Below are 19,066 nucleotides of genomic sequence, written 5' to 3'. Positions count from 1 at the left end.
TAACCATGACCTTTGAGGGTTTGAGGATTGGGTTCACTGGTGAAGAGAACATATATTGTCTTTATTCAGAATTATATGTTCAGAATTGTATGTTCGTGTAGATTTGAAAGATGATCAGTTAGAAAGATGATATTTTTAAATTCCACAAACAAACAAACAAAATGCCAAGTAGTGCCAAATAGTGGATGCTTTGTATCTCATGGAAAATTACAGCACATGGTGCACATGATGGTCACTTCCGCTTAAGCAACTTTAGTGTATGTGAACAAAACCTTTTGCATCCACAAGGTGGCACTTCATCCTATAACAACAGAGCCTGAATGCTGTAAGTGTACCAAGAGTTCCATTAGGTGATTCATTCAAATGACTGAAAACGTCTCATCAGGAAATGATTCCAATGTTGCGAGACAGTATCGCATCATGTTTTCAGAAATCTATTTGTACACTTCCATTTTCTGCAGACATGACAAACCCAGACAGGCTCCTTCTGCAGACCGCTTGGGACTGGATACGAGATCAGCAGAGTCTCCTTACGTCTCCATTTTTTCCGGTTTTATTCTCTCTGACAGTTTACCTGAGCTGCTGCTTGCCATACGCCTTCCTTGATTTGCTCTGCTCCAGACTGACGCTGGTGCGCCGCTTCAGGATCCAGCCTCAAAGCAAGGTGACGTGGGCTATGTACTGGAGGTGCCTGTGTAAAATTTTCCAGAACCACGTCTATTTCATTTTCCCTCTGTCTGTCGTGCACTGGTACTGGAAGAACGTGGTTTCTCCTCCTCTGGCGCCGGACGTGCCGTCTGTTCTTAAGGACGTCCTGGCCTGCCTCCTCTTGTTCGACATGCAGTGCTTCCTGTGGCATCTTCTGCACCACAGGGTGAACTGGCTTTACCACCACTTCCACAAGGAGCACCACCTCCACACAGCTACGTTCTCCTTGATGACGGAGGACACGGGCATCTGGGAGATGCTGAGCCTCAGCTTCTTCTCAGCAATGGCCCCGGTGATCCTGGACTGCCACCCGCTCACAGAGATGCTCTTCTTCATCGCAAACATTTATCTGTCTGTGGAGGCTCACTCTGGCTATGATTTCCCCTGGTCTCCACACAGACTGGTGCCCTTCGGCCTCTACGGAGGAGCTCAGCAGCATGACCTCCACCACCTGATATTCAAAGTCAACTACGCGCCGTACTTCACGCACTGGGACAGACTGTTTGGCACACTGGAAGAAGGAAGCAGGAAGACGCGAGAGGACGTATTAAGAGATTAATACCGGAATATGTGAAGGGTATTTGAAGAGCAACCAGTGATAACAACTGTGATTGGCATTTAACGTGATCAAAACAATAGCTAAAATAGGTCACAGTCTCTGTTTTAAATTTGTTTTCCTGACTACAGTCACAAAACACTGTTTCATTGGACACGTGATGTAATGTTGCTCCTTCCACCAGGACCAAAGTGGAGAATTATGGGTAAGGAGTGGCTCCAAATGTTAAAACCTGCTCAGCATGAATGATACATATACTAGGGCTGTCGCGGTATACCGGTATTGATGACAATCGTGGTATTAAAAAATTGAATTTCAATATTGTGTTAAAAATGTGCATATGATAATATCGTGTAAATTATCCAGTGCTTTTTGAAAAGTGTTTTTTTTTTTTTGTTTGTTTTTTTACATCTGCCCATTTTCTTGCATTCTACTGTTATTTTGAGTGTAATTCATCTCCCAAAATAGAGAAAAAGACATAATTAAAAGTTAAAGATGCATTTCCTGGATTTTGGCATTATTCTTTACATTTTTGTTGATGTGGCTGATACCTCAGCCGGGGTCATGTGGTGTGAACGACCCCAGTCACGGTAATATTATTTCATTTTCATGGCTTATTAAGAATAAGTGGCGCATGAAATATTGATGTGTTGTTGTAATTATCTTCTTTTTTTTTGTTCTGGATTTGCTACTTTATAACATAAAGATTTATTTTTCTTTCAAATGAAATCCTTCCTTTTTGTTTAACCTCCACGTACATGAATTAAGAAATGAGAGATAGAAGATAAAAGCACATAAATGGGTGAAAGAGAGAAAAAGAAAGAAAGAATGTTGCTAATAATGATATACAGTATATGCAGAATAGTAGTATATGAAAGTGGTCAATAACACAGCAATTATGGATTATATGAATACGCGTGGGTAATGAATGACGTAATTCTGGAAGAGAGAATTATATTATGTGTTTTGCAGACAAATATTTTTTAGCCTTTATTTAACCAGGTCAATCCCATTGAGATACAAAGACCTCTTTTCCAAGGGAAGCCTGGCCAAGACAGCAGTCAAGCAAAGTTTCGACAATTAGGAACAGACAGAAACTCACACAACACAAATAAAATACATGAAAGATAAAAAAATAAAAAAAACTGTACTAATACTCAGAGTTTACATAACAACAAGAACAAGTGTGAAAAGTGTGTGAAAGTTTTCTGCAGGGAGTCCCAAGTAGCAGGTGTATATGATTTAAAAATCCAACTAAAATGAAAACGTTAGTATTAAATTTCAGGGTCTATTCAGTCTAATCATGGAATTGTGTTATAACAGTTTATTTGTGTTATCCATCCACATATTATTTAAAAGTAATGAAAAAAAAACTATGGAATATATGACTGTACATATTTTGCTGCTGCCGTGATACAGTGAAGGTGAATTTAATTTAAGGCCATCTGAGTAAAACACAAACACAGGTATATACCATCTATGTATTTATATGTAGTTTTTTCCCCAATGATATGACATTCATTAATACATTCAAACACCATCACATTTGAAGGTTGGTTAAACAACAAACAAACTTATCAAGTTAAAATGTACTTCACACATCTGCCCTAAAACCAACCAACAGCTTCGCCCTCCTGCGCATGAGGAAGGAAGCCCTTTCTGCTCATTAGCTCGTCTGCTTTCATTTCTCATCCTTCGGTCCGACATCGCAGCACAAACCAAAAAAATTCACCCTCATTCCATTTTACCTTCACATGTTTTTACTTTTTACGTTCGATCGTTTTTTGTAATTTGCAGACTCAGTTCTAGGCATCAGTTGGTTCAATTTTCATTTCAAACATCAGCATCACATCTCATGTCACACGCATCTGTGCACATGGTAACATGGTAACAGAAGTTAATTTAAAAAAAACTACTGCTAAAAGAGGTGTTCTGCTTTTAAGAACAGTAAAAATGCAATGTTGTTTTATGATCTGAATTAAACAACAGCATAAAAGGATATTATTATTATGCATATAAGCATATTACACTCCATGTGACACCAATTTTACATTAATTGAGGCATATTGTCCAATGTGCAAGCTGTGGCTCATTGATGACACCAACCCAAGGGCGTAGGAAGGGGTTGCACTTTCAAAACAAAAGCGGAGTTGAATTTTTTTTTTTTTTTTGGTGGGACAAATGTGGCTGTGTCCAATACTCAGAGAGACATGAACCCCAAGTAGTTACTTAGTTGCAGAGCCCTGTGTAACACCACTCTAACAGTTGCAATGGTCCTCCAACATTTTTATTGGACAAGTTCAAGTAAAAACAGCATAAAAACTGTCAATCAAAACCAAAACTCAAAATTCAGTAGTCTCGTTAAGGTTAATGACAGATTCAGGTATTCATGTAGGACAGATCGATCAGACAGGAACGGATGCCAACAATATCTCTCTGACTTTCTCTGCTTGGGCTCTTTTGTTACGTGCCTCAAGGATCCTGACCAACTCTTTTGGCGCATTCCTGCCCTGACTATCCGTCCAAATCTTCAGTAGCTCACGCGTCTGCTCCTGGTTGTCATTCGGGTGGTTGCGCTCACAAGACTCAATAGCAGGATCTTTGATCTTACTGTAAATTGCTACTTCTTTCACAACACTCCATCCAAGCTCATCTGATATCGGAAGCAGAAGAGGCTGGATGTCATCAAGGGATATTTCTGGGATATCTGTGCAACAAAGCACAACAGACACCATATTACTTTGTGTAATGGATAAAATCAAATGACCTATGGAATTGAATACCAATTAAAAACTTTCTTTTACCTCTAAGTGGCTGATCGTCCTGTGAAGCAGAAATAATAGAAGTGTTAACTTTCGATTTAACAGTGGAAATATAAACAGTCTGCCCTGAGCATTAACAACAACACTGACACAGACGAAGCACACTAGCAAGCACACACACACACGCACAAGGTTTTAGACAACCAACCTGAGACTCCTACATAAAGGGGCAGCTTTGGCAAGGTTAGAGGAGAAACAGAACAATGCTCATGGTTCATGTCTATGTGTGTTTGTTTTCAAAAGCAGTTAGACAGACAGAGTTAGATGGGACACACAAGCACAGACGTTCTACATGTTAAAGCAGGTCAGAGGTGGTCGGAGTCACTTACTGGTCCATGGTCTTCAATCCCTTGTGAGATAAATCAGAAAAGAAACAAAATCAGTGAGGTATTCCACAGTTGAACTCAACAACATGAAGCCATGTTTACACATAAAGCCTTGCTGCACACTGCTTTGTCGCTGAAAGCTGTTTATTAGTGGACGGTCGAATCTCTACTAATCTATATTTTCAACCACAAATACTTCTAAATACGGAGCCCCTAAAGGGACATGGGAAAAAAATGTCTCTGGTGCACACCAAAAAGTTTCAGCTGCGCTTTTTTTTTTTTTTTTTTTTTTTGAATGAATCAGCTAGTTGGGACCAAAGTTATAGATGGTGTTTCCATGCGGTAAATGTTTAGAGAGCGTCACTCAGCCATATCACTAGTTCCTATTGGTGGTCACCTTAACCGCCTTAAAGTTGAGATTCGATAAGCTCGGTATGTTTGCTTGGCCAACATTTCGTTTGCCAATCACCGCTCCAGCTCAGTTTTATTCACATTTCATGATCTCTTGTTGCCATACGACTGCTGGACTCTTCCTTTGTGCCACTTACGTTGTTTCAGCTAATATCACCCACCCATCAAGCAGAACATCCATCTAACTATCAAGAATTCTCTCCCCCCAGATCTCCATTAATGATCCTTCTCAAAATTCATGTTTGTTTCACCTTAGATTTGAAACTCGAAATGTATGAAAAGGTGAAAAAAAACATGGGCCAGATATACTAAGATCCCAAATTGTGTGTAACAATGTTGGGCTGGAACTGCGGTGATTTACTAAGACTGATTGTGTAAATGCCAGCGGGAGAAAACATTCATATGTAAATGAGGGGTTTGCATGTGCTATTGGTGTTCACCACTGAGACTTTAAGTGCAAAATGACATTTGGTGCAGTTACATCGAAGGTGTCAGCTGAAGAAGCAAATAAACACAGCACAGAGTTAGAGCAAAAAACATCTGACTATAATTATAAGACACGGCGCACTGATGGACTGACAAATGAAAGAGGCCCACACAATGGAATAGTCATTGTAGACCATGGTAAACGCATATTAAACACGCAAATTATTTATTGGACACATCTGATCCATTTGGATATTTACCGAATAAAAAAACAATGTGCTTCATGGGGTAACGTTTAGTTGCTAAATGAAGCGTGAATTCCTCCTCGCTACAATAACAGCAGCCATGTGTGCGCAAATACACATAGGACAAACCGTTTGCACGTCCTGATGAGACGTGTTAAATACAGACGCATTTTGTATGTGCAAAACTGTTTTCAGGTTTGATAAATCGCTTTGTGTGTGCTAAATTAATATATTTGCATTTTCTCCTCCAAGCACATGCAAAAATTGCATGTAAACGCCCAATATTACATATTCACTGAGGTAAACGTGCTAAGTGGATGCCGACGTGCTATTTTGCGCCTTTCAAAGATGCAACTCTTAGCGCGTGCTGTTAGTAAATCAGTTTGTATGTTGTTGTTTTTTCCCCGCAATGAGTTTGCATTCACTTTTATACACACAAACCTTTAGCAGATCTGGCCCTAAACATTTTTTTGTCCAAAAATTAAAAACACGTGGACTGTCAGGATGTTAGTACTAACCAGATTTAGCATCCTTCTTCTGCTTTTTGCACTTCCAGAGCCACGGCTTTATACGAACACTAGATTATTTTTCAGAGCATACAGATATCTGCTGAATCTGACAAAAAGTTCATGTAAATATGGATGCTGAACTGAACTTTAATTTCTGTAGCTTCATTTAATAGCACATGAAAATCTGTTCCCCTTTTGTGGTCACATAAATAGTTTAAAATCATACAATATAGTAGCAGAAATACTCACCGCGTTGTCTCTTTCTCCAGACAAACCAATATACCAATATACCACCGATTACTAAAAGAGCAACAATGACAATGGGAGCGACAATGGCACCGACGTTGTTGTTGTTTGCTGAAACAGAAGGTGAAGATTTTTATTATAAAACATTATGACAGTGTCAGTGTACTACCTGAATCCAACATGATTTAATCCATTGTGTTTGAACTACATCATACCTTCTTTGCAGACAGCGTCACTGGTGGGTGTACAGGCTTTGTCAACGCCAAATTCACAACTAAAAAAACAACAAAAAGAAAAGTTGACACATTTAAAAGGGTTGATCTAACAGTTTTGGGGGCAAAGTCATTGCATTAGTGACATTAATTACACGTTTATAGAAGTGATACAACCATCCCAAAGGCCCAGTTCAAACCAGGTCTTAAGTAAGCGTGTTCAAACCTGGCGTCGCCAGAAAAAATACGTTATTTAACTCCATAAGGCCAATATGCAACATGAACTAATTAACTTAAATAGCAGTTGTGTGTTGTTTCTCTGAATGAATGAAAGAACGAATGAGGCAAAACCCTGTTTACGCAAGACATACACGAAGTAGGGGCTTCCTCAATTTGGTCTGGGCATATCTGTGTTTACACTACTAACATATTGTTGTCCCAGGCGACTCAGACCTGTTCCGAATGAGGTTCACATCTTTACTTAAAGTTGTCCACGCGTGATCAGATCCCTGAGAATACATGTTTTTAACATTTTGCATGGACCCATTTAGCATTTAATTTGGGAAACTGTGGTATTGCATGCAAACCTACATACAACAGATACGATTTTTATGTTTACAAAGATTATACCACATGTTCAGTTTTTGGCACAAAGGTGCCGATTAGTGTCCGCCAACAGGGATATTTTGACCGGATAACGATAGGCGATATTAGAGGAGATTATAGTAACCATAATTATAGTGATTATTATATATTATAATATATATTATACATTATGATATATTTGAGCTGGAATGAAAACAGGCCGATTGTGCATAGATTTTGCACCAATATGATTATGAAATAGTACAGTCACAGTGACACCAGTACAGTCAGGTGCTTTCTTAAACCAATGTCTTTAGACATTTAACATTAAACAGACTTTTTTTAAAATGACAATTAACATTTGAACTCTGAGACTTAGAAAAAGTACAGATTTACAAACAAAAAAAATTAAATAATGTAGCAGAACTTTCAATAAATACATAAATCTAAATAAAGAACATGCTGTCAGTCAGTCAGTCAGTGTCTAATACTTGAAGTCAGTGAGGGGCAGGTTGTAATACAGGAAGCATAGCTTCTCTGCATTGACACCCAATATGTTGTATCTCTTGTCCTCATCAATGTTGCCTACTGTGCTGAAAGCCCTCTCACTGGGGACATGTGTGGGAGGAGGAGTAAGGAAGCGCCGGGCCAATGGAGACGAAGCAAAGTGACGGAGTTTAAATAGATGCGGATGGCGAGTTGATGCGGTGGTTGTACACACCCGTGCTGGTTTATGTGACTCAAGGGGACTTTTCGGCGCAGGGGGGAGTGGAGCGTGGATGCGAGCTGATCTCGGGGATTGATAGGAAAATTTTTCTAATTTACTGAGAAACAATGCCCAGGTCAGCAATGCATGCCCCAAAACACGTCGTTCATTCGTCCCCTCCATAAACCACACACAATCAACCAAGCCAAAACGACGACGATAAAAATATAAGTGATCCCGCGTCATGTCGGGGAGACTCTTGCTTTCTTGGTTAAATCGTTTTAGCATGTATTAAACTGTAACCCTTTGGTGCTTATTTGCAAACTACTAACGTCACTCATGTAATGCTACTACTGAGACAAAATCTGCGATGATATAGCAAAGTTGCCTCGCAGTTATTTTACACCGGAGATTTTTATTTCTTATTTCATGAACTAACTTACCGTGACTTGTCACACTTTGTTTTTTCTATCGACGCAACATTTCACCGATATGATAGAACCCCCGATAGAACTGGAGCCGTCCTATCGGGCCCCGATATATCGGTGACCGATAATCGGTCGGTCACTAGCCGATTCTGATTTACGTCCACTACGGAGGTTATGATTATTTTGTCCTGCTCCTTATCATACGGCAAGATGATTATACCAGAACAAACTTACGGTAGAAAAGCTGATTCACATTAGATTTGTTGACTATGTGTGTGTAAAGAAGCATAACTTACGTTGTACAGGGGAGGCAGACTTTGCAGGTTCCTGTATCACAGTAGTGGTCTGTCTTACATCGGCATCTGGTGTTTCTGGCTCTGGTACAGGGCAGATCCACCTCCAAGTTCGCTAAAAGGGTAGCAGGTTCACACTGTCATTACTTTCAGACCTTTACACTTCTCCAGACTGTATTTTTATTACAAACAACCCCACTGATTGTGATGCATTTTTTTAATTTTTTTATTTTTTTTTACCAGAATTTACTAATTTTTTATGTAAAAAAAAGCAAAAATTCTCAAAACAAATTGCTCTTGGTTCGCATTTTCATTACTGGTTGGTTTGGGTATTGTTTATGGTTAATTTGGGAGGTTATTTGTAATGTATTAATAGAAAACAAAGAAAACTGTTAAATCATGACATTAGGAAAACTACAACGAATCATTTAAAGCTTTTGTTGTTATATACAAATAATTAATTTATAGATGAATTCCATTAAGCTGTTTTGCTTTCATGGTCCTGATTTAGTACAGACATTACAGATTGTCGTTGGTGTCCGTACCATTTGGTTGGTTGCAGGAGGTGCAGGGATCACAGCTGGTTTGACCATTTGGGTGACTGATGTACGTGTCCTCCTCACAGAACTCACATTGTCCATAAGTTAAATCTGTAGTGCAGTGCTTCTCGACTCGCTGACCTATACCGATACAGAGACACATCAGACAGAGGACACAATAAAACACTTTTATATTATAATAATACGTTTGATTACTGTAAAAAGCAGACACAGTAAAAGTGAATGAAGCAATGTGCAAATATCAAACATCACAACACATTATTAGTCGAAGGTACTCGAGGTAACTACATTTAATTATTTCAAGTTTTTACTGGTTCCCAACCTGAAGGTGTGGCCTCTCCACAGCTTCACCAGACAAATGGGACGGGTCATGAATTTATCAGTGAGCAAAAAGAAAACTTCTTCCTTATTTTTGGGTGCCTAAAAAAGAGGCTTTTACTACCTCAAAATTAGACATTTTCAGAAAGCTCGTGTTTGCTGACCTTTACAGAAATGTTTCAGTGGATAGTTGATTCATATATTGTTGTTTAGTGGTATGGGTCTTTCTAGTGTGTCTGAGGAGCATGCCTTTGTTTGCCACCCTCATCCTTTCATTATGACCCTTGTATTTCCTGCATTACTCACAAGCTAGCTTGCTAACTGTGGCTACGAGCAAACCACTTTAATACAGAGTATTTTCTGTACACAACACCCTATGTCGTAACCACAAACACTAGTGTATTTCTCTCTCAAGTGTGACTGTGTGGGTCGCACAAACCTTGCACCTTTCACTGATTCTTTTCAGGAAACCAATCATACGTAAAACCAAGAAAATGGATGAAAGTATCTTCTTCTGGCTGTCTATCTTCATGTAGGATGATACAGTATGTCAGACGAAAATGACCACAGCGAAGACAGAGAATTATGTTTGTGGGAGTAGATCAACTGAATGTCGCTAGTGAGTGTTGTTATGTTGTCACAATATTGTTGTCAAAACAAAAGCTGCATGTGGATGGATGGATCACATTAAAGCATATATCTGGGATTCAGATCTCTTTTTTATGTAGCATTTGCTGTTTAGTGGAGAGAGTAAAGTCAATTTGACCCATAATGACCCAAAAGTCACATGTAGTGGAAATACACCAACTTGAAATAAAACAATTATGCTTTAAGAATCTAAACGGATGTTATTAAACTAGCCTCAGTGCAACTCTTCACATTTACATGTAAGCTCTGACACTTACCTGCGGCACATTTACAGCACTGCTTGCCCTCATGATCGTACATTCCGTCGACACACGTCTGTCTCCTGATGCGTGATTTCCCGTAAGGGGAATCCTGGTGGACATTTGCTTGGGTCGAAGAAATAGCTCTGAAATGAAAGCGAAAGTGAAACTACAAAGCCCGGTAGCTTTCAAAAAAAAAAGGTTTAAAAACGTGTGATACTGTTCGTTACCTATCGTTTTCTTTCAACCCTTAGTACATTAGTAACTCTTAAAATATTCTTTTATTCAACCCTAAACCTTCAGCCAGTTCTTTGCCTAAACTCCTGTCTCTAAACTTTACCCACCATCGTAAACATCCTCACTTCCTGGAGAACACACACATTGCCTAGGGCTTTAATTCAGTTTACTTACAGTGACAGAAGGTCAACGAAGAAAATTAAAAAGATAAGCAACGTAGAAATCTTCGAGGCGGACGCCATCCTAAACGCAGCGTCTGTCCTTTCCAACGCCTTAACTCAAAAGACAAGCCTGGACTAAAGCGACCGAGCCCGATTCTAATGCGCATGCGGTGACGTTTCCGCGGTTGATTTTTTAAATCCTTATTAATTTATTTTTTTTATATGTCTTTTACTATTAACTGTGTAATTTATAACACGTATAACTTACATCATACTCAACAGAAAAATATAATAATAAATATTTAGATATAGGGCGCAAGTTTTTACTCCGTGTCACTGTGTTTTGGAAAGCACCAGAAAACCCAGCTCTGACGGTGTTTAAGAGCACACGGGCCACAATGAAAGTAAAAAATGAGTCAAAATATCTGTACATATATGTAAAAACAGAGAGGGAGAGAGAGAGCACAATACAAATTTTTTTTTTTTCATAACATAAAAAATAGTAATTGTAAAGATCATGGACAGCAGAATACTGGAGGTTAGCCACTAGGAGGCGTTATTGTACTTTCGAAATGTGGATGGTCATGATGCTGTTGATTGGGGCCCATCAATATAATAATATATGATCTCTTCTACTGCAGTCTGCCACATGCACTCAAACTAGTGTTTAAATAATTCAACGCAAAAGCACTTTTTTTTAATCTTTTAACAGCATACGCCTTGATCAGTCAGAACGCTGAGATTGATGAAGAGCAGTCAGATAAGATGCAATAAAAGTGATTGGATTCCTTTTAAATCGTGACTATAATTTTAACTGGATGAACAGTCCTCTGAGAATCATGAGGCAAGTTGTGAAAAAGTAAAGTTTAAAAATAAGATGATGAACACAGAGAAAGTTACACAGTGAGATTTAATAGTAAGTTACAGTAAGTTTGAGAGAGACTAAATAAAGCATACTGAAAGTCATGTCTATGAACTGCAACGAATGTGCGATATATACCTCTGCGTCAATGTGGCGCCGTGCGGACCGTACATAGACCCCACCGCTGTAGCCTGACATGCACCTACCCAGAAGTGTAACTACGCGTCGATGCTTATTGCACTTTGTTGAAAGTGAAGCGGGTAGAAACGAGGCGTGCTTAACGCTCATCTCATCTTCTACTACTGCACGGGGTGCTGGAACCTATCCCAGGTGTCACCAGGCAAGAGCTGGGGTACACTCTGGACAGGTCTCCAGTATACCATAGGGCTAACACAGACACAAACAACCAATTTAGAATCACCAATTAACCTAATGAGCATGTCTTTGGAGGGTGGGAGGAAACAAGAGTGCCCGGAGAAGACCAGGGAGGACATGCAAACTCCTCTCAGAAAGGACCCGTAACCTGGACCTTCTTGCTGAGAGGCATCAGTGCTAACCACATAACTACTGTGCTGCCCTTGCTCAACACTCTTACTAAAACTAATTAAAACTCCAATATGGAACTATGGCACTTTATCTCCCCCTCATGGCAGTGAGGACAATTACACTAACATCAATGCAATGTCAATGCATGCATGTGATGAAACATACTTGTTCCCAGGCCTGTGCTCAGCAATGGTCACAGCAATTCTGAGAAACTGCCACAGCTGCAAGACAACTGTCCATTGTTTGGATGTTGTGTTTAAAAGTACTCGCTATATAGCCTTCTTAGAATATTTTACATGTTAAAAAGCAGACAGGCATCATCTTAGCTCTCTCCAGTGAGGAAAAGCTTAACAGTTATTTTGAGCTTCACTGTTGATCACTTTCTTTTTAGACTTCAGTCCCAAGTCTTGTTACATTTGTCTTTGCTGCCAAACACAGTGACAAGATCAGTAACTCTCCCTTTTCCACCATACAATTTATTCTCTCGTAAGCTCCGTTGATTAATGCAAAATTGTGTCAGTGAGTGTTATTTATTTTTTATTGTATGTGCTGCATTACTGAAGGTTGTACCCCACTCACTAGCTTTTGGCGTTTTACTTACTTTTCTAATCTGAACATTATTTTGAAATACACAAATATTTTCATAACAACATGAATATCTAGAGTGAGTAAAACGTACACTGACGGATCAGTGTAATTCAAGATTCAGCTCTGTATAATGGTTCGTAGTGCTTCCTAGCTTCCTAGCCTCCCTGGTAGTCCAGCTAGCTCTTCTGGTTTCCCAGTAGAGTTATTTCCCTACACGCTACACGCTAGCTGGCTAGAGTCTTTGTGGTGAGTTCTAGTGTTCAAGTGCAATTTTTTAGCACAGGCACAGGAGACACGAGGTGCCTTCAGAGTCGGCCTTTGTTGCCGTTATTTCTTTGATGTCCGTTTGGTGTAAATGTCCCTGAACCATATTCTCAAAAAAAGTGCCATGTTTGCTTGATCTCTCCCAAGTGTATCTAACAGCAGTGAATCTTTGAACAAAAGTGCTTGGATGGGAAATAAAAACTAAACTTGAAGGAGAACTCCTGTGGGATTTGGTTGTTTTTGCATGAATATGAAACTCCAGCCCTTTGTAGTCCCACTAAGTCCCAGTGTCAGACTTGTACCAGTCTGCCGCCTGCTCATGTGGCCCACTTACAGAGCAAAATGAACACACACACACACACACAGGTGTGTGGACAATTATGAATTGATATTTTTAACCACACCGGCGGCCTGGCTCTGGCCTTTCGGTCGGCCTATTTCTTTGCAGCATTGGATGGATGGCCATGAAATTTTGTACAGATATTTTTGGTCCCTAAACGATGGAAGCTAATTCTTAACATTTGGTTAAAAGAGGGTAAAGACTGGAGCTGCTACACATCGCCGTGGTAAATATTGCCATGAGAGCACATTAACATACTAGCATTAGCATTCTCATAGAGTTGCAGTTGTGACTGCAGGCTCTTATTAGAAATATGTCTGCATGGTCTCAGAGTTGAAAATGTTGTGTGATCCCTAGTCAAACCCGACAAAAATGAATATCCTTTTTTTCCTTTCTTTTCTTTTTTTCTTTCTTCTTACGTTTTTCATGTCTGCAGTTTTTCCCTCTTAGCAACCTAACAACCTAACAACCAAATACAACTTGATAGTCTTCTTACACACAAGTTTTAAGGTCAAGTCAGTAGATGAGTTAAGTAATTCTTCCTGTTTTGTCTGGGCTAACACTTAATGTAATAAATGCGGTAGATACATGCTTAATTCTAAAATCTGTACCAGTAGACCACAATGACGGCGTTACTCCCCTCCATTCTGCTCTACTACATCAAAACCAAACCAAACTGCAGGTCGTAGATTTATGCTCCGTGCAGCAGCATTATCATCCACGGCCAATGTGTTCCGCCTCCCATCGCCTCCGGGTCATATGCAGAATAAGGCAGAGTAATAGCTCCACTGAGATGGAGAAGAGGGGGGAAATAAAATAGAAGAAGACAATGTTTTTGTTGTTGGGAGGAAGCTGCTGGAAGGGGCCGCGTTGAAAAGCCTCCCCAGGGACCCAGAAGAAGAAGAAGAAGAAGAAGAAGAGGGAGGAGATGATTCAGGGTAGGTAGCAGGTATCAGCTCATCTCTTTGAAAGACAGAAACAGCCCTCCGTGGTTTATATGTGAGCTGAAGTTCACGGATGCTGCGCGCATGATAGACTTAGTTAACACAATGCCCTGTGTCTTTCTTTGGAAATTGGGTCACGACAGTGTTAACTCAAAATAACAAGAAAAGCAACAAGTTTTGGCCTTTATTCAGAAATTGCACTACATGCACGTCAGTAGCTGCAAATGTCTCCCTTTAAGTGCACTGTGCATTTGCTAATTTAAAATTTCATGCATGTTGTGGAAGAGTGCTTCCTATTTCATTTTTACATCCTTGAGGTGGAACTTCTTTAAGTTTGGCTGCAGCTTATGGAGCCAATGCCATTAGGCCTACAGCACAGTAATCAAAATCCATGAAAGCATGAATTTGAACTACATATGTAGTGCCTTTGCTCTTTCGATTCAGAGAGAGCTATACCTGCTGTGACTTTGACATTGAAACACAACAACCATGAAAGTTTTCACTTTTTCTGTCCTAAAGGGATTTTTCAACTTATAATGTTCAACTTCAGCCGAAACCAGACGTGGATATGGTTGTTTGGGGTGTGATGAATGCATGAAGAATGCTGGAGGAAACAATTAATGTGTCCTTACCTTGGAAGTTGTGTCCAATATAGAATAAACTGGGACTCATGGGGGATTAACCTGATGCTCCTTCACACAGAGAACAGGAAGAGGCTCATGCTGCTCTTCAACTACAGGAAATAACCTCGGTGCTGATGACGCATGTCTCAGGGGAAAGCTCAGCAAGTTCTGTAGATCTGAAGCATACTGTACCCTCTGTAAGCATGAACAGCAGGGCTGTGCATGGCGGTGCAACACGTTGTGGAGCGTTCACACGTTCACACTTTAATTCGCACATTTTGCGCTGTTTTGTGCCATATGAAAAGTATGGAATGTGTTTGTCACCAAATCGTCAACTTCAGTATCTCCGTGTCTTTCTCTCCCTCAGCACCAGCTTACACTCATGCACACAAACTGGATGAAAAGACGTAAATCTGTAAAGCTGCCACTAGATGATAAGTCTGTGCAGAGAGATTTCCCCCAGCAACACGTCCAGCGGTCTGCCTAATTAGAGCCGAGTGAATCTGTGGGCAATGGAGTCTACACATGGAAGGGGGATTTGGCCGCGAGCATTCATTCACTGAGCCGTCTGGTGGGAAGACAATGGTGAGGAGAGCAGATTGGATGTCTTGTTTCCAGAGGAAAGACAAGAATAATGCCGGTTGAATATCCCATTGAGATGGATTTATTGGGACTGTTGGTATTGGAAAAATCCAGTTAGGGATTTAATCAAAACAGCAGCAGCAGCGAGAGACCGAGCTGAGCCTGTGGCGCAGGCCAAACTGACGCCAGGCCTGCTCGTCCCGTCCTTTACCTGTCCTCTCTGTCCTCTGTCCACTCCACTTACTCATCCTTTGCTGAAACGCCATTATATTCTTTTTCCAACCTTCAAGGACAACCCCTCTCTCAGTCCGCCCTCACCCTGTACGTGAACAGTTTTCTGTCTGCGAATACCTAAAGTTTGTGGTGAGTGTAGTTCCATCAGGTGGAAGTCGTGCTCATGACTTCCATGTCTGTGTCAACACTTTCCTCAAGCATATTATAAAAGTATTAAAAAAACTCTACATGATTACATAACAGCTTAACTTAACCAGTGAATGGAAGTTATCAAACATTTCCATTTCCACGAGGTTTTAAAGGCCACAAGGGGGTTGGAAACATGGTAAAAGCATCCAATCTGAAGGAAGCGTGTGACCTATATTACAAACCACTGCCGCTAATTGCATAGAGTGTATAGACTCCATATTTTAAATGAACTGTAGCACATGAACTTGTAAACACGACGCATTACCAAAAAAGAACACATGAAAAGCACTGAAGTTGAAACAGTTCAATAAAAGCACTGTTTACATGGACATTGTTCAGCTGCACGAAGAAGGCACAGTCGCAGTAATACTGTACATCAAGTTCAAGCCACGGTCTGTATTTGAAGAAGGACAAACCTGGCGTGACGTCGTCACCCACAGGCTTCCTGTAGAGTGGTTTTGAAGTTCAGGGTTCCGGTGGCTCTGGTTGGGCAACTAGGCAACAGTTGATGCAACCACTTCACCGTCCAAGTGGACCCGCTGTTAATTAGACCTAATTAAACTTCAAGACAATGAAAAAGAAGTTGTTGTTAATTGTACCAAACTGTAAACATGTTAAGGTAAACATTTGAAAGTGACAGTCTTGGACAGGGATGGGCAACTTAAATGATGGAGGGGGCCACAATTTTTCGTCAGCTCTATCAGGGGGGCCACAAAGGGCCTACAAATTTCTAACAAGATATATGACAAAAATGCTATGTGCAGATGTCAGATTTTTTGTTGTTGAACCAATATTCACCACACTATCTCAACATTTCATGCTGAAATGCATGCATAAAGATCCCAGTCTTCAACAACAAAGGGTTTGAACAAGCAAACAAAAATAACTACTACATACTTTGATATTTTTTTCAAGTGCCAGGGGGTTCAAATAAAAAAAATAAATAAATAAATAAATATATATATATATATATATATATATATATACCATTCAAAGGTGGAACTAAACTGATGCACAGCAAACCAACTTTAAGTGCAAACACGCATTTTCAGTTGTTACTTGTTAATGAATCTTTTCGCGGTGTTTTTTTTCGCCATGGCTTGACCTCTCTTCTTCGGCGATCTTCTCTGTCATGTTTAATGTCAGCTTTATCGCCACCAAGCGGCAACTTCCGGGTCTGCATAAAAAAAAAAAAAAAAAAAAATGCAGTTCATCGAGTGGCCGCTTGAGGCTGGTTCCAAAAGCGAGCAAATCCCATAGACCCCCGTGTTAAAAAGCCCAATCGGTACAGCATTATTAAACATGTTTACAGCTTGGTACAAAAACGAATTTGGTCTCAGTAGTTTATTTTCACTATTCATGACAGCTATACGGGCGATGTGTTTTTTTCTAGCTCATTTGTTCATTTTTTATGAATTCTGCTGATGGAGAAGACCCGGTGGATGCGCTATGAAACCCTGCCTGGCATCTAGTGGTGAACTGAGGAAATGTTTTTATAATTTTCAAAAATAAATCCAGGGGCCAACAGTTGCCCCTAGGGGGACCTGGCTAGTTTTTGGAGCCGCCCTCAAGTGGCTGCTTGAGCAACTGCAACTTTCACCACTTCCTTGTTGACTTTTCAGCCCCAGAGGTTTAAATTCAAGTCAAATGTCCACATCTAAAATATAGTGGTGGTAGCAATGAAGCGTATTTGACTTCATCTGGATCAGTATAGGGAGTAGAATTAAAAGACAGAATCACAGGAAACATAATTTCATGCGCACAACATTTATATGAATCACTGCAAGCTGCAATAAAAACTGGAAAAAAAAGGCCTATCACCTAATGTTCCAGCATAACCAATCAATAAATCTCATGCAGCACCATTTGACATCAGCAAAATGAATCCACTTTCCGTTCTATGAACATGCTTTACATACAACTTTTCTAATTCACCCACACAGAACGTACACACAAATGTGTAATGAAACACACTACCCACACTGCATGAACACACAAAGCTATCACCTCCCACCCACCAGCCTGGAAAAAATTAACCTTTTCATCTCGTGTCACCTATTCGTCTACATTCGCGCACCACGCTCACATGCTAGGCTGAACACATTATGAACTGGTGTATGTGCGCAAATGAATGCTCACACAGAGAGAGAGAGAGAGAGAGAGAGAGAAAGAGAGACACACGAATGCAGCTGCAGATATCTCAGAGGAACTTCAGAGAATTCAGGGAGTGGAGGGTCATTTTGTTAAAGAGGACCAAACTGCAGGAAATGAGAATCATTGACCCTCCCCAGTGACCGAATTTACAATCTGTGCCTGAAATCAGTTGGAGGAAGAAAGAAAACAGAGAAAGTTAGCTGGAGAAGGAAATGTTTGAGCATCTATAAATAGAAAGCCCATGTTTGAAATGATTCTGAAAGGCATGCAGTCATTTATTATTCAGCTCCATGTTTATCACATACTGTAGAAAGAGGAAAAGAAATTTGACAGGCATGCCTTGAATCCAGATTTATCTTTGCCACTGCGTATTTATGAAAGCACGAAACACGCGCCGTATTTTGGGCGAATAAACTGATCCGTACGCGATGGGTCTGCGCGCAGCATTAATTTCTGATGCCGCAAATGAAAGGGCGTGGAGCTGTAGGCTTTAAACCGGTAGATCGAATTATCTCTGTAAAAAATGAAATCGGCGCCGCTCCTTAAACGCAATACCAGCCTCATTGTCTCAGACCACCACCTGCTTCGTGCACCTACACTCAGACAAAGGAGATTCAAAATTGCCTCTCAAATGCTCCCCTTTTTTGAAGGAATTTTTATTTATTTATTTATTTTTTATCACAACCAACAATGCGGTCGTCTGCGTTCAAGCGGGAGGAATTAACGAAAACAAACAGTACATTGTGAGCGTGAAGAGAAGGAGCCCTTTTGCACTGAAGAGGTGCATGAGGCCTCATTCATAATTCAGAGGCGTCGCAGCGATATGAGAGAGGAGGACGCATCTGTCTGCATTACGCCAGCGTTGCCTCTGCGTTGCATCACCCTCCCGGGAGGTTCGTTTTCGAGAGTTTAATACGCTCCCTATCAGTTGCGCTCTGGCTGTGGTCTAATTTCAGCCTCAGATAAGAGCCTTTATTTGTCACCCAGCTCCTTTGCCCTGTCACACGGCCTAGAAGAGCGTCCTCTCTGATATCTTTAAAGGAGTGCTGTGGCTGCCTGACGTCTCCGTGTGTTTCTTGCGACTGTTTAAGTGTGCCGTATCAC

At 40.4% G+C, this 19,066-nt stretch overlaps 2 protein-coding genes across 4 annotated transcripts; one reads left to right on the top strand and one right to left on the bottom strand.

Moving 5' to 3' along the window:
* The first annotated feature begins 103 nt into the window (after window positions 1-103).
* On the top strand, window positions 104-1,880 carry LOC125019245 (cholesterol 25-hydroxylase-like protein). Its single transcript, XM_047603868.1, has one exon. The coding sequence runs from the start codon at window positions 389-391 to the stop codon at window positions 1,265-1,267; it is 879 nt and encodes a 292-aa protein (XP_047459824.1). The 5' UTR covers window positions 104-388; the 3' UTR covers window positions 1,268-1,880.
* Window positions 1,881-2,241: 361 nt separating this feature from the next.
* On the bottom strand, window positions 2,242-10,793 carry fas (Fas cell surface death receptor). 3 transcript variants are annotated; one of them, XM_047603865.1, is made up of 10 exons: window positions 10,650-10,793; window positions 10,257-10,384; window positions 9,019-9,153; window positions 8,477-8,588; window positions 6,465-6,523; window positions 6,253-6,360; window positions 4,416-4,435; window positions 4,069-4,087; window positions 3,625-3,971; window positions 2,242-3,562 (listed from the first exon to the last, which is right to left on the bottom strand). In XM_047603865.1, exons 1-9 carry the CDS (start codon window positions 10,715-10,717, stop codon window positions 3,670-3,672), a joined length of 951 nt encoding a protein of 316 aa, XP_047459821.1. In that variant the 5' UTR covers window positions 10,718-10,793; the 3' UTR covers window positions 2,242-3,562; window positions 3,625-3,669. The 3 variants fall into 3 exon arrangements, with proteins under 3 accessions (XP_047459821.1, XP_047459822.1, XP_047459820.1); XM_047603866.1 differs by having other exon boundaries at window positions 2,242-3,565; window positions 3,628-3,971; XM_047603864.1 differs by having other exon boundaries at window positions 2,242-3,971.
* Between the last annotated feature and the right edge of the window lie 8,273 nt (window positions 10,794-19,066).

This window comes from Mugil cephalus, chromosome 13, assembly GCF_022458985.1.
Source record: "Mugil cephalus isolate CIBA_MC_2020 chromosome 13, CIBA_Mcephalus_1.1, whole genome shotgun sequence".
Lineage (NCBI taxonomy): Eukaryota > Metazoa > Chordata > Actinopteri > Mugiliformes > Mugilidae > Mugil > Mugil cephalus.
Note: the sequence above shows the minus strand (reverse complement) of the source record. Positions and strands in the feature narration are given on the sequence as shown.